Here is a 12,324-nt window from a genome sequence, read left to right on the forward strand (position 1 = left end):
ATAGAGCTGCAGCTGGAGGACTGAGCGTCTCCGGAAGCACGTGGTGCGGCAGTGAGGAGCGGCAGGATGGCGGAGTTTGTCCAGCGCCGCGCGGAGGATCACATCCCGGAGCTGCAGCAGCTGGAGCGGGTCGGGCTGCTGACCAGTAAGGAAGTCAGGTGAGAGCCCGTGTGTGTGTGTAGGTCGGTGTCTCTGAAGAGGTCGTGTGTGTAGGTCGGTTTCTGGGGAGGTGTGTGTCTGGGGGGTCGTGTGTGTGTGGGGAGGTCGGGGTGTGTGTGGAGGTCGGTCTCTGGGGGGTGTCTGGGGGGTCTTGTGTGTGTGTGTGGAGGTCGGTCTCTGGTGGGGTTGTGTGTCTGAAGGTCGGTGTCTCTTGGGGGTCGTGTGTGTGGAGGTTGGGGTGTGTTTGTGGAGGTCGGTTTCTGGGGAGGTGTGTGTCTGGGGGGTTGTGTGTGTGGGGGGGTCGTGTGGGGAGGTCGGGGTGTGTGTCTGGGGGGTTGTGTGTGTGGGGGGGTCGTGTGGGGAGGTCGGGGTGTGTGTCTGGGGGCTCGTGTGTGTGGAGGTCGGTCTCTGGTGGGGCTGTGTGTGTGGAGGTCTGTGACTCTGGTGGGGCTGTGTGTGTGGAGGTCAGTGTCTCGGGGGGGTGGAGGTCTGTGACTCTGGGGGGCCGTGTGTGTGTGGAGGTCGGTGTCTGTGGGGGGCCCCCGTAATGCGCCGCTCGCATCTCGTCGTCTTTTTTGCAGATCTGTCATTAAGAAACGAATGTCTCTGGAGTACAAGCTGGGGAGGAGGACGGTGGAGAAGGAGGACTTCATCAGCTACATCCAGGTGAGCCAAACAGGTCACACATGCCCGCCCCGCCCCCCTCCCTCGCCCCCCCCCCTCGCCCCCCCCCTCGCCCCCCCCCTCGCCCCCCCTCCCTCGCCCCCCCCTCCCTCGCCCCGCCCCCTCCCTCGCCCCGCCCCCTCCCTCGCCCCGCCCCCCTCCCCTCTCTCTCTCGCCCCCCCTCCCCTCTCTCTCTCGCCCCCCCTCTCTCTCTCGCCCCCCTCTCTCTCTCGCCCCCCCTCTCTCTCTCGCCCCCCCCTCTCTCTCTCGCCCCCCTCCCCTCTCTCTCTCGTCCCCTCTCTCTCTCGCCCCCCCTCCCCTCTCTCTCTCGCCCCCCCCTCCCTCTCTCTCTCGCCCCCCCTCCCCTCTCTCTCTCGCCCCCCTCCCCTCTCTCTCTCGCCCCCTCCCCTCTCTCTCTCGCCCCCCTCCCCTCTCTCTCTCGCCCCCCTCCCCTCTCTCTCTCGCCCCCCTCCCCTCTCTCTCTCGCCCCCCTCCCCTCTCTCTCTCGCCCCCCTCCCCTCTCTCTCTCGCCCCCCTCCCCTCTCTCTCTCGCCCCCCTCCTCTCTCTCGCCCCCCTCCTCTCTCTCGCCCCGCCCCTCTCTCTCTCGCCCCGCCCCCTCTCTCTCTCGCCCCGCCCCCTCTCTCGCCCCGCCCCCTCTCTCTCGTCTCTCGCCCCCCCCTCCCCTCTCTCGCCCCCCCTCCCCTCTCTCGCCCCCCCCCCCTCCCCTCTCTCGCCCCCCCCTCCCCTCTCTCGCCTCCCCTCTCTCGCCCCCCCCTCCCCTCTCTCGCCCCGCCCCCTCTCTCGCCCCGCCTCCCCTCTCTCTCGCCCCGCCCCCCCTCTCTCGTCTCTCGCCCCCCCCCTCCCCTCTCTCTCGCCCCCCCTCCCCTCTCTCGCCCCCCCCTCTCTCGCCCCCCCCCTCCCCTCTCTCGCCCCCCCCCCTCCCCTCTCTCGCCCCCCCCCCTCCCCTCTCTCGCCCCCCCCTCCCCTCTCTCGCCCCCCCCTCCCCTCTCTCGCCCCCCCCCTCCCCTCTCTCCTCTCTCGCCCCCCCCCTCCCCTCTCTCGCCCCCCCCCCCCTCCCCTCTCTCCTCTCTCGCCCCCCCCCCTCCCCTCTCTCGCCCCCCCCTCTCTCGCCCCCCCCCCCCTCTCTCGCCCCCCCCCTCTCTCGCCCCCCCCCTCTCTCGCCCCCCCCTCTCTCGCCCCCCCCTCTCTCGCCCCCCTCCCCTCTCTCGCCCCCCCCTCCCCTCTCTCGCCCTCCCCTCCCCTCTCTCGCCCTCCCCTCCCCTCTCTCGCCCTCCCCTCCCCTCTCTCGCCCTCCCCTCCCCTCTCTCGCCCTCCCCTCCCCTCTCTCGCCCTCCCCTCCCCTCTCTCGCCCTCCCCTCCCCTCTCTCGCCCTCCCCTCTCTCGCCCTCCCTCTCTCGCCCTCCCCTCTCTCGCCCTCCCCTCTCTCGCCCTCCCCTCTCCTCTCTCGCCCTCTCCTCTCTCGCCCTCTCCTCTCCCGCCCTCCCCTCTCTCGCCCCGCCCTCCCCTCTCTCGCCCCGCCCTCCCCTCTCTCGCCCCCCCTCCCTCTCTCGCCCCCCCTCCCCTCTCTCGCCCCCCCCCTCCCCTCTCTCGCCCCCCCCTCCCCTCTCTCGCCCCCCCTCCCCTCTCGCCCCCCTCCCCTCTCGCCCCCCCTCCCCTCTCTCGCCCCCCCTCCCCTCTCTCGCCCCCCCTCCCCTCTCTCGCCCCCCCCCCCTCCCCTCTCTCGCCCCCCCCTCCCCTCTCTCGCCCCCCCCTCCCCTCTCTCGCCCCCCCTCCCCTCTCTCGCCCCCCCCCCTCTCCTCTCTCGCCCCCCCTCTCCTCTCTCGCCCCCCCTCCCCCTCCTCTCTCTCGCCCCCCCTCCCCCCTCTCCTCTCTCGCCCCCCCCTCTCCTCTCTCGCCTCCCCCCTCTCCTCTCTCGCCTCCCCCTCTCCTCTCTCGCCTCCCCCTCTCCTCTCTCGCCTCCCTCGCCCTCCTCCCTCGCCCCCCCTCCTCCCTCGCCCCCCCCTCCTCCCTCGCCCCCCCCTCCTCCCTCGCCCCCCCCCCCCTCCTCCCTCGCCCCCCCCTCCTCCCTCGCCCCCCCCTCTCCTCCCTCGCCCCCCCTCTCCTCCCTCGCCCCCCCCTCCTCCCTCGCCCCCCCTCCTCCCTCGCTCCTCCCTCGCTCCTCCCTCGCCCCCCCTCCTCCCTCGCCCCCCCTCCTCCCTCGCCCCCCTCCTCCCTCGCCCCCCTCCTCCCTCGCCCCCCTCCTCCCTCGCCCCCCTCCTCCCTCGCCCCCCTCCTCCCTCGCCCCCCTCCTCCCTCGCCCCCCTCCTCCCTCGCCCCCCCCTCTCCTCTCTCGCCCTCTCCTCTCCTCTCTCGCCCCCCCTCTCCTCTCTCGCCCTCTCCTCTCTCGCCCCCCCCCTCTCCTCTCGCCCCCCCCCCTCTCCTCTCGCCCCCCCCCCTCTCCTCTCGCCCCCCCCCCCCTCTCCTCTCGCCCCCCCCCCCTCTCCTCTCGCCCCCCCCCCCTCTCCTCTCGCCCCCCCCCCCCCCCCCCTCTCCTCTCTCGCCCCCCCCCCCCCCTCTCCTCTCTCGCCCCCCCTCTCCTCTCTCGCCCCCCCTCTCCTCTCTCGCCCCCCCCTCTCCTCTCTCGCCCCCCCCTCTCCTCTCTCGCCCCCCCCTCTCCTCTCTCGCCCCCCCCTCTCCTCTCTCGCCCCCCCCTCCTCTCTCGCCCCCCCCCCCCCCTCTCGCCCCCCCCCTCTCCTCTCTCGCCCCTCTCCTCTCTCGCCCCCCCCTCTCCTCTCTCGCCCCCCCCCTCTCCTCTCTCGCCCCCCCCTCTCCTCTCTCGCCCCCCCCTCTCCTCTCGCCCCCCCCTCTCCTCTCTCGCCCCCCCCCTCTCCTCTCTCGCCCCCCCCCCTCCTCTCTCGCCCCCCCCTCTCCTCTCTCGCCCCCCCCCCCTCTCCTCTCTCGCCCCCCCCCTCTCCTCTCTCGCCCCCCCCCCTCTCCTCTCTCGCCCCCCCCCCCCCTCTCCTCTCTCGCCCCCCCCCCCCCCCTCTCCTCTCTCGCCCCCTCTCTCGACCCCCCCCTCTCTCCCCTCTCTCGCCCCCCCCCCCCTCTCTCGCCCCCCCCCCCCTCTCTCGCCCCTCTCTCGCCCCCTCTCCCCTCTCTCGCCCCCTCGCTCCCCTCTCTCGCTCAACGCTCTTGCCTTGTGTCTTTTATAGTATGAGATCAACTTTCTGGAGCTGCTAAAAAAGAGGAGGCAGGTAAGGAGGAGTCGATGGTTCTGTGAGGTCGGGGGAATGGCTGTGAGTTTGGACAAGTCGGGGGGAATGGCTGTGAGTTTGGAGAGGTCGGGGGAATGGCTGTGAGTTTGGAGAGGTCGGGGGGATGGCTGTATGTTTGGAGAGGTCGGGGGAATGGCTGTGAGTTTGGAGAGGTCGGGGGAATGGCTGTGAGTTTGGAGAGGTCGGGGGGATGGCTGTATGTTTGGAGAAGTCGGGGGGGAATGGCTGTTAGTTAGGAGAGGTCGGGGGGAATGGCTGTTAGTTAGGAGAGGTCGGGGGGAAATGGCTGTTAGTTAGGAGAGGTCGGGGGGAAATGGCTGTTAGTTTGGAGAGGTCGGGGGGAATGGCTGTTGGTTTGGAGAGGTCGGGGGGAATGGCTGTTGGTTTGGAGAGGTCGGGGGAATGACTTAGTTTGAAGGGGGGGGGCTGTGCGGCTCGGGATCTCGGTCACACTCTCAGTAGGGGTGGAGCAGCTCTTCCCGGGGGCGTGGCAGTAGTAGTGCCCCTGATTGATCAGTCTCCCCTGTGTTCTCAGCGCATTGGATACTGGCATAAGAAGGAGGAGATGGAGTACGTGATCCTACAGAGAGTCCACAACCTCTTCATTCGCGCCACCAACAAGTGGAAGGTTTGTGCTGCTGTATTGAGCATGCTGGGGGTTGTAGTCTTGGTGACCTCCTAACCTCTGGCTGCTGTTGTCTTGTAGGAGGACCTGCAGATGTGGATGTCTCACGTGGCCTTCTGTAAGAAGTGGGTGAGTGTCTCCGTCAGTTTGCGCTCGGCCTGTAGCACGTTCTCCATGTGACGCTTGTCTCTGTTTCAGAACTTAAAATTGAAGCTCAGCAGCATCTTCTCCTCCCTCCTGGCCGTGCACCCGGATAAAGCAGGTAGTACACGGACACCAATGCTCCCTCTGGCCCCGCGCCGACCGCTCCCTCTGGCCCCGCGCTGACCGCTCCCTCCGCTCTTTGGTTTCAGCTTTGTGGATAATGGCAGCCAAGTGGGAGTTTGAAGATCATCTGTCAACAGAGAGTGCAAGACATCTCTTTCTGCGCGCCCTTCGCTTCCACCCAGACTCTGCCAAATTGTACCTGGAGGTGAGTGTATGCTACCAGCACTAAACTGTGCGCCTCCTGATGGGGGCAGTATTATAGTAGTTATATTCTTGTACATAGGGGCAGTATTATAGTAGTTATATTCTTGTATATAGGAGCAGTATTATAGTAGTTATATTCTTGTATATAGGAGCAGTATTATAGTAGTTATATTCTTGTACATAGGAGCAATATTATAGTAGTTATATTCTTGTACATAGGAGCAGTATTATAGTAGTTATATTCTTGTACATAGGGGGAGTATTATAGTAGTTATATTCTTGTACATAGGAGCAGTATTATAGTAGTTATATTTTTGTACATAGGGGGCAGTATTATAGTAGTTATATTCTTGTACATAGGGGGCAGTATTATAGTAGTTCTATTCTTGTACATAGGATCAGTATTATAGTAGTTATATTCTTGTACATAGGGGGCAGTATTATAGTAGTTCTATTCTTGTACATAGGGGGCAGTATTACAGTAGTTATATTCTTGTACACAGGGCAGTATTATAGTAGTTATATTCTTGTACATAGCAGCAGTATTATAGTAGTTATATTCTTGTATATAGTGGCAGTATTATAGTAGTTATATTCTTGTACATAGGAGCAGTATTATAGTAGTTATATTCTTGTATATAGGAGCAGTATTATAGTAGTTATATTCTTGTACATAGGAGCAGTATTATAGTATATTCTTGTATATAGGGGCAGTATTATAGTAGTTATATTCTTGTACATAGGGGCAGTATTATAGTAGTTATATTCTTGTACATAGGAGCAGTATTATAGTATATTCTTGTATATAGGGGCAGTATTATAGTAGTTATATTCTTGTACATAGGGGCAGTATTATAGTAGTTATATTCTTGTACATAGGAGCAGTATTATAGTATACTAGATTGTGGCCCGATTCTAACGCATCGGGCATTCTAGAATATGCATAATCTAGTATATGTATATATATGTGTATATATATATATATATATATATATATATATATATATATATATATATATATATATATATATATATATATATATATATATATATATATATATATATATATATATATATTATACCCTGTATGTAATATGGATGTCCCAGTAGTATATAGACAATGATGATTTTGGTCGAGGCAACCTTTATGACATCATCGTCGCCATGGCAACCATTATGACATCTACGTCGATACTGTGCCCGTCGCTGATTGGTCGAGGCCTGGCGGCCTCGACCAATCAGAGACGCGGGATTTCCATTATGACATCATCGTCGCCATGCTGTGCCCGTCGCTGATTGGTCGAGGCCTGGCGGCCTCGACCAATCAGAGACGCGGGATTTCCAGGACAGACAGACAGACAGACAAACCCTTAGACAATTATATATATAGATTCTTGTATATAGGGGCAGTATTATAGTAGTTATATTCTTGTACATAGGGGCAGTATTATAGTAGTTATATTCTTGTACATAGGGGCAGTATTATAGTAGTTATATTCTTGTACATAGGGGCAGTATTATAGTAGTTATATTCTTGTACATAGGGGTAGTATTATAGTAGTTATATTCTTGTACATAGGGGCAGTATTATAGTAGTTATATTCTTGTACATAGGGGCAGTATTATAGTAGTTATACTGCCCCTATGTACCAGGATAAGCATTTATCAGCCTTACTGTTCCCCCCCCCCCCCCCCCCCCCCATACTATACTATTCCCTTATATATAGTATGGCTGCCCTGACTTTGGCTTTTCCCCATAGTATTTCCGGATGGAGCTGATGAATGCCGAGAAGCAGAGGAAGGAGAAGGCCGATCTGGCGGAGATGGATGTTGTAAGCTTCCCCTCCTCCCTGTGCTGTTCTGGGGTGCATGTGCCCTCATTAGCGGATGGGGCAAGGTCTGCACTGACAGACTAGTGATGTGTTGGCCCCACATCGTGTATTTCAGGGTACCCCTTGTGTCTGACCTGAATATTGTCCGCTTGTCTCTTCACAGGGGGATGTCTCGTACTCGGACGAGATACTTGATGGAGGACTGGTCCGCGCCATCTATAAGTCCACCAAGCAGAAGATTAAAGGTGAGCACGGTTCTGGTGTATGTGGTGGGGGAGCTCCGCAGGGAGGTCGTGACCAGTGTCGTCTCCTATTTCAGGGGTTGAGTTCCATCTTTCTCTTCTCTCCGTTGCCCAGAAGTTTCCCTTCACCGCGGAGCTGCAGAACGAGATTTTGGCTGAGTAAGTTACTGCTGTCTGATAGACGGGGGAGGCACTAGAGGCCGGCAGGGATTTTTGGGTGGTGGGTTCAGGAGGACCATTGCTGGTTCGTCCCTGCAGTCATGTATTGCTTGGTGCCTGTGCTCTTGGGAATGGAGTGTCCTACAGCTTGTGGGGGTATGGATTGACCATGTGCTGCATTCAGCTTGCAGACCCTATATGCGGCGTGTCCTCTGACCTGGGACTTCTTGGCTCGTCGGGAGTTGTCCACCAAACTTCCACCATCATCAGATCACACATCCAAACAGATGAAGGCGCAGGAGCTGGCGAGACAAGAGGAGCGGTGCAGCCATATGTATGAGTCTGCGCTGGGCTCTGTGCAGACAGGTGGGAATTGTGTAACCTGCTCTTTGTGGCCGTGTGTAACACTGCTGACCTGAAACTTCTCTGCATTCTCAGAGTCCATGTGGGAGCTCTACCTTTCCTTCTGTCTGGAGAGGTACAAGAGGCAGACTAACAGCAAGGAGCTAAAGCAGCAGGTACGGAAATATCCCCGAGTCGGTGCGCTGACACGTCGCTCAGCGTACCATAAATCTATGACTACAGGCAGGCGCCGACTCACCAGGAGGGAGCGTAGACTTGTGGAGACAGGCTGGTGTCAGCCTTGCGGGAGAGAGGATGGACACATGGTGGCCGCAGTCACCAGCTTACCAGGAAGAAAGATGGGCATGTGGAGGCAGGAAGGAGGATAGGGGCAGCCAGCCTCCGACTCCCTGGGAGGAAGGATGGACACGGAGGGCAGCCAGCCTCCGACTCCCCGGGAGGAAGGATGGACACGGAGGGCAGCCAGCCAACGACTCCCCGGGAGGAAGGATGGACACGGAGGGCAGCCAGCCTCCGACTCCCCGGGAGGAAGGATGGACACGGAGGGCAGCCAGCCTCCGACTCCCCGGGAGGAAGGATGGACACGGAGGGCAGCCAGCCTCCGACTCCCCGGGAGGAAGGATGGACACGGAGGGCAGCCAGCCTCCGACTCTCCGGGAGGAAGGATGGACACGGAGGGCAGCCAGCCTCCGACTCCCCGGGAGGAAGGATGGACACGGAGGGCAGCCAGCCTCCGACTCCCCGGGAGGAAGGATGGACACGGAGGGCAGCCAGCCTCCGACTCCCCGGGAGGAAGGATGGACACGGAGAGCAGCCAGCCTCCGACTCCCCGGGAGGAAGGATGGACACGGAGGGCGGGCAGCCAGCCTCCGACTCTCCGGGAGGAAGGATGGACACGGAGGGCAGCCAGCCTCTTGACTCACCGGGAGGAAGGATGGACACTGGGGTGGGGTCAGGCAGCCAGCCTCTGACTTCCTGGGAGGGAGAATTGACAAGTGGGGGCGGGCAAGCAGGCAGTCACCAGCTTACCAGGAAGAAAGATGGGCATGTGGCGCAGGAAGGAGGATGGGGGCAGGCAGGCTGCCTCTTACTCCCCGGGAGGAAGGATGGACACAGAAGGCAGCCAGCCTCCGACTCACCAAGACATGCGTGATGGGGAGATGGGTGTCAGCTCCCTGGGGGTGGGGGAGAGAATGAACTTATGGGGGTGGGCAGACAGGTGGTGAATTCCTAGGTGGGAGGATGGATTCATGGGGTGGGCAGGTGCCGAGTCCCCCGGGAGAGAAGATTGACATGAGGGAATGGTCAGGTGCCAACTACCTGGGCGCAGACTGCAGATAAGGGGACCTTTCTGCTGCTGCTTCTCGTAGGACTACTTCTGCAGGAGCTGAGCTTCACACTGGGGCGTCAGTCTTTTGCGCATGGTGCGGTTGCTTGTCATGACTTCTGTCCTGCAGAGAAATGACTGCTCAGCTTGAGCTGCAGTAGTATTCAGAACCTGTGGACAGAGGTGGTGGTGTCCACGAGTGAGATGCCATTTCTGACACCTTTCACACGTCGGGTGGACACGGGGACGTTCTTGCAGTGTCGGCCCTTGCATTCATGTCTCACATTTGTCTTGTAGCGACAGGACCGGCTGCTGGTGGCCCTCCAGAAGGCTCATGAGGCCGAGCTCTTGCCACAAGCTAGATACCATGACTGGGTGAGTAGATGTGCAGGACGGGGAAGGGCTCTGGGCCAACGCCAGGTGGGTAATCCATGATGTGTCCTTCCAGATCACTCTTCTCTTGGAGTTGGGCCAGGGGAATATGGCTGCTCAGATCCTGGCGGCAGCCACTGACAGATTTTCGGGGTCTGTGGACATGTGGAAGAAGAGACTAGAGACGTTGATGACACTGGAAGAGGAGAACCTTGAGCGGATATTTCAGCGGGCACTGACCACCGTGAAGGTGCAGGTAGGATGGCGATCCAGTGTCTGTTGTGATGTGATGGCTGCGGCCCGCTGACGGCCTCTTATCTATAGGACTGTGTGCCTTTGTGGATATTGATGGCGGACTGGAGTGAGAAGGAAAGAAATGAGGAGTCTACTGAGTCCATGTACCAGGTAAGTGCCCCAACTGGTCATGCTGCCACTTACCACCAGGCACCACCACCACTCATGACTTGTCACCCTCCACAGAAACTTGTCCTCAATCCGACTGCTACCCGGACCATGAAGGTGAAGTACCTAGACTGGGCCTACAGGACGCAGGGCTACAAGCGAGCGAGGAAGGTGTTTAACAGGTGAGCAGTGTACCGTACCTGGTGTGATGGTGGCTTGGCCCTCTCCCCAGTCAGCACCATGTGGTTTTTCCTAATTTGCACCCCTCTCTTCCAGCTTACATGAAAATCGCCCCTTTTCTGAGGATTTTTTCCAGAAGATGATTGACATAGAGAAAGAACAGGTGAGTGTGGCTGGAGCGTTCGTTGTGGATGATGGCGGTCAGAGTTCAGCTCTGGAGCACTTAGTCTTTCCATGTCACACAGGAGACAAGCAGGATGGTAAATCTGAGGGAGTACTACGAGCGGGCACTGCGGGAGTTTGGGGCCACACATCCAGGTCAGTGTTGCCCTATATATGCTGAATTTCCCATCCCCCGGCTCTGTGGTACAGAAGGGGCTTGCGTCCCCTTGGCCATTTTGGTTATCAGTTTGGGTGAAGCCAAGATTGTTTTTATCTCCAGATCTCTGGCTGTCTTACATCAAAGAAGAGCTGAGCCACGAGGAGGGAAAAGCGGAGAACAGCGGCACCCTGCACTGGAGAGCCATGAAAGCGCTGCAGGGACCGGCCGTGGAGGAGTTTGTGAGGAAACACACGCTGCTGCAGAGCGGCCGTCTGTGACTGGCCGGTCAGCCCGTGACGTGATCGGCCATCCAGCCGCGCCAGCCCGTGACGTGACCAGCCAGCCGCATCAGCCCGTGACATGACCGGCCAGCCAGCCGCATCAGCCTGTGACGTGACCAGCCGCTTAACCGCCACCATCAGTGAGCGGAGGTCAACACTCAGCCTCTCTCCACTGCAGACTGAGGGTGAATCCTCTGCTAGAGCAGCCGGTGGGATGGGCTGAGAGCCGCTGCTTGCTGTCAGTGAATGGAGCATTCATATGTTGCTGTAAGACATTTTAATGGCCTTCAAAAAATAAAGATCCTGCATAGACTCTGCCGCTTATGTATAGATTTATAGTATTGCAGTAATTGTAGAAAATGCTGGACCCCTGCGCCCCCCACAAGCCCGATCCTCAGTGTGTCCATACAGTGATTAGAAGTATCGGTGGATCACTCAAAAATCCATAGCCAACCAAGTGTGTCCAGAGGTGTGAGGCTGGGCTGTGGGATCAAGATCAGTGAGGATCCGCTTCTGGAAAGAATCGCATACATTCCTGGACACGTAGAAACCCCTCCAATGTGTGTGTGGGAGGTTAGTGAGGATGACAGGATGGCGGCCGGACCACCATCTGAAGCAATCTCATGAACACTGGACAATCGGAGTGTCAGGAGGAGGCTGCTCCGCCACGGTCCACACACGATTGTAGCCCAATATACCAGTATCTTGGCTGTGCATATCTAGCAGGGCACGCCAATAGCAAGAATGGCGGTATACAGTCAGGTCCAGAAATCTTTGTTCAGTGATGAATCGTTGTGATTTCAGCTCTGCAGGCCACTAATTTGCGTTTGAAGTGGAGACGTTCAGGGTTGAACAGAAATCTGTGAAACTTTTAGGAATTATAGCCATTTTTGTACAAATCCTCATTTCAGGGGCTTGGAATTAACTAGACAAATTCACTTTCTCAAATAAAATGTCTGTTTGATAACCCTTTCTAGAGAATCCTTTTCATTAATGACGACCTGATGTCTGGAGGCCATGAACGTCACCATCACTGGTCTCCGGTATGAGGCTTTGCAGCAATGACGACCTGATGTCTGGAGGCCATGGACGGCACCATCACTGGTCTTCAGTGTGAGGCCTTGCTTTATGTCTGGAGGCCATGTATGTCATCGCTGGTTTCCTCCAGTGTGAGGCTTTATAGTAATGATGGCTGGAGGCCATGGTCGTCACCATCACTGGTCTCCGGTGTGAGGCTTTGCAGCAATGATGGCCTGATGTCTGGAGGCCATGGACCTCACCATCGCTGGACTCCTCCGGTGTGAGGCTTTGCAGCAATGGCTGCCTGATGTCTGGAGGCCACGGACGTCACCATCGCTGGTCTACGGCGGTGTAAGGCTTTGCAGCAATTATGGCCTGATGTCTGGAGACCGTGGACGTCGCCATCGCTGGTCTCCTCTGGTGTGAGGCTTTGCAGCAATGATGGCCTGGTGTCTGGAGGCCGTGGACATCACCATCGCTGGTCTCCGGTGTGAGGCTTTGCAGCAATGACTGCCTGGTGTCTGGAGGCCATGGACGTCACCATCGCTGGTCTCCTCTGGTGTGAGGCTTTGCAGCAATGATGGCCTGATGTCTGGAGGCCATGGACGTCACCATCGCTGCTCTCCGGTG

At 58.7% G+C, this 12,324-nt stretch overlaps 1 protein-coding gene across 1 annotated transcript; it reads left to right on the top strand.

The window, feature by feature from the left end:
* The first annotated feature begins 26 nt into the window (after positions 1–26).
* UTP6 (UTP6 small subunit processome component) lies at positions 27–10,986 on the top strand. Its single transcript, XM_077289018.1, has 19 exons — positions 27–158; positions 741–825; positions 4,036–4,077; positions 4,634–4,726; positions 4,805–4,852; positions 4,922–4,985; positions 5,077–5,195; positions 6,955–7,026; positions 7,190–7,271; positions 7,346–7,427; positions 7,612–7,793; positions 7,866–7,945; positions 9,415–9,492; positions 9,566–9,745; positions 9,814–9,894; positions 9,970–10,073; positions 10,168–10,234; positions 10,317–10,389; positions 10,514–10,986. The coding sequence occupies exons 1-19, from the start codon at positions 67–69 to the stop codon at positions 10,669–10,671; spliced, it is 1,782 nt and encodes a 593-aa protein (XP_077145133.1). The 5' UTR covers positions 27–66; the 3' UTR covers positions 10,672–10,986.
* Positions 10,987–12,324: the final 1,338 nt, after the last annotated feature.

This window comes from Ranitomeya variabilis, chromosome 2, assembly GCF_051348905.1.
Source record: "Ranitomeya variabilis isolate aRanVar5 chromosome 2, aRanVar5.hap1, whole genome shotgun sequence".
NCBI classification, from domain to species: Eukaryota; Metazoa; Chordata; class Amphibia; order Anura; family Dendrobatidae; genus Ranitomeya; species Ranitomeya variabilis.

Excerpts from the sequence above, each read along its gene's own strand:
- UTP6 (XM_077289018.1), top strand. The coding sequence starts at position 67 with ATGGCGGAGTTTGTCCAGCGCCGCGCGGAGGATCACATCCCGGAGCTG. Across the intron at positions 7,027-7,189 it reads ATCTGGCGGAGATGGATGTT|GGGGATGTCTCGTACTCGGA; the intron begins GTAAGCTTCCCC and ends GTCTCTTCACAG. Across the intron at positions 7,428-7,611 it reads CAGAACGAGATTTTGGCTGA|CTTGCAGACCCTATATGCGG; the intron begins GTAAGTTACTGC and ends TGCTGCATTCAG.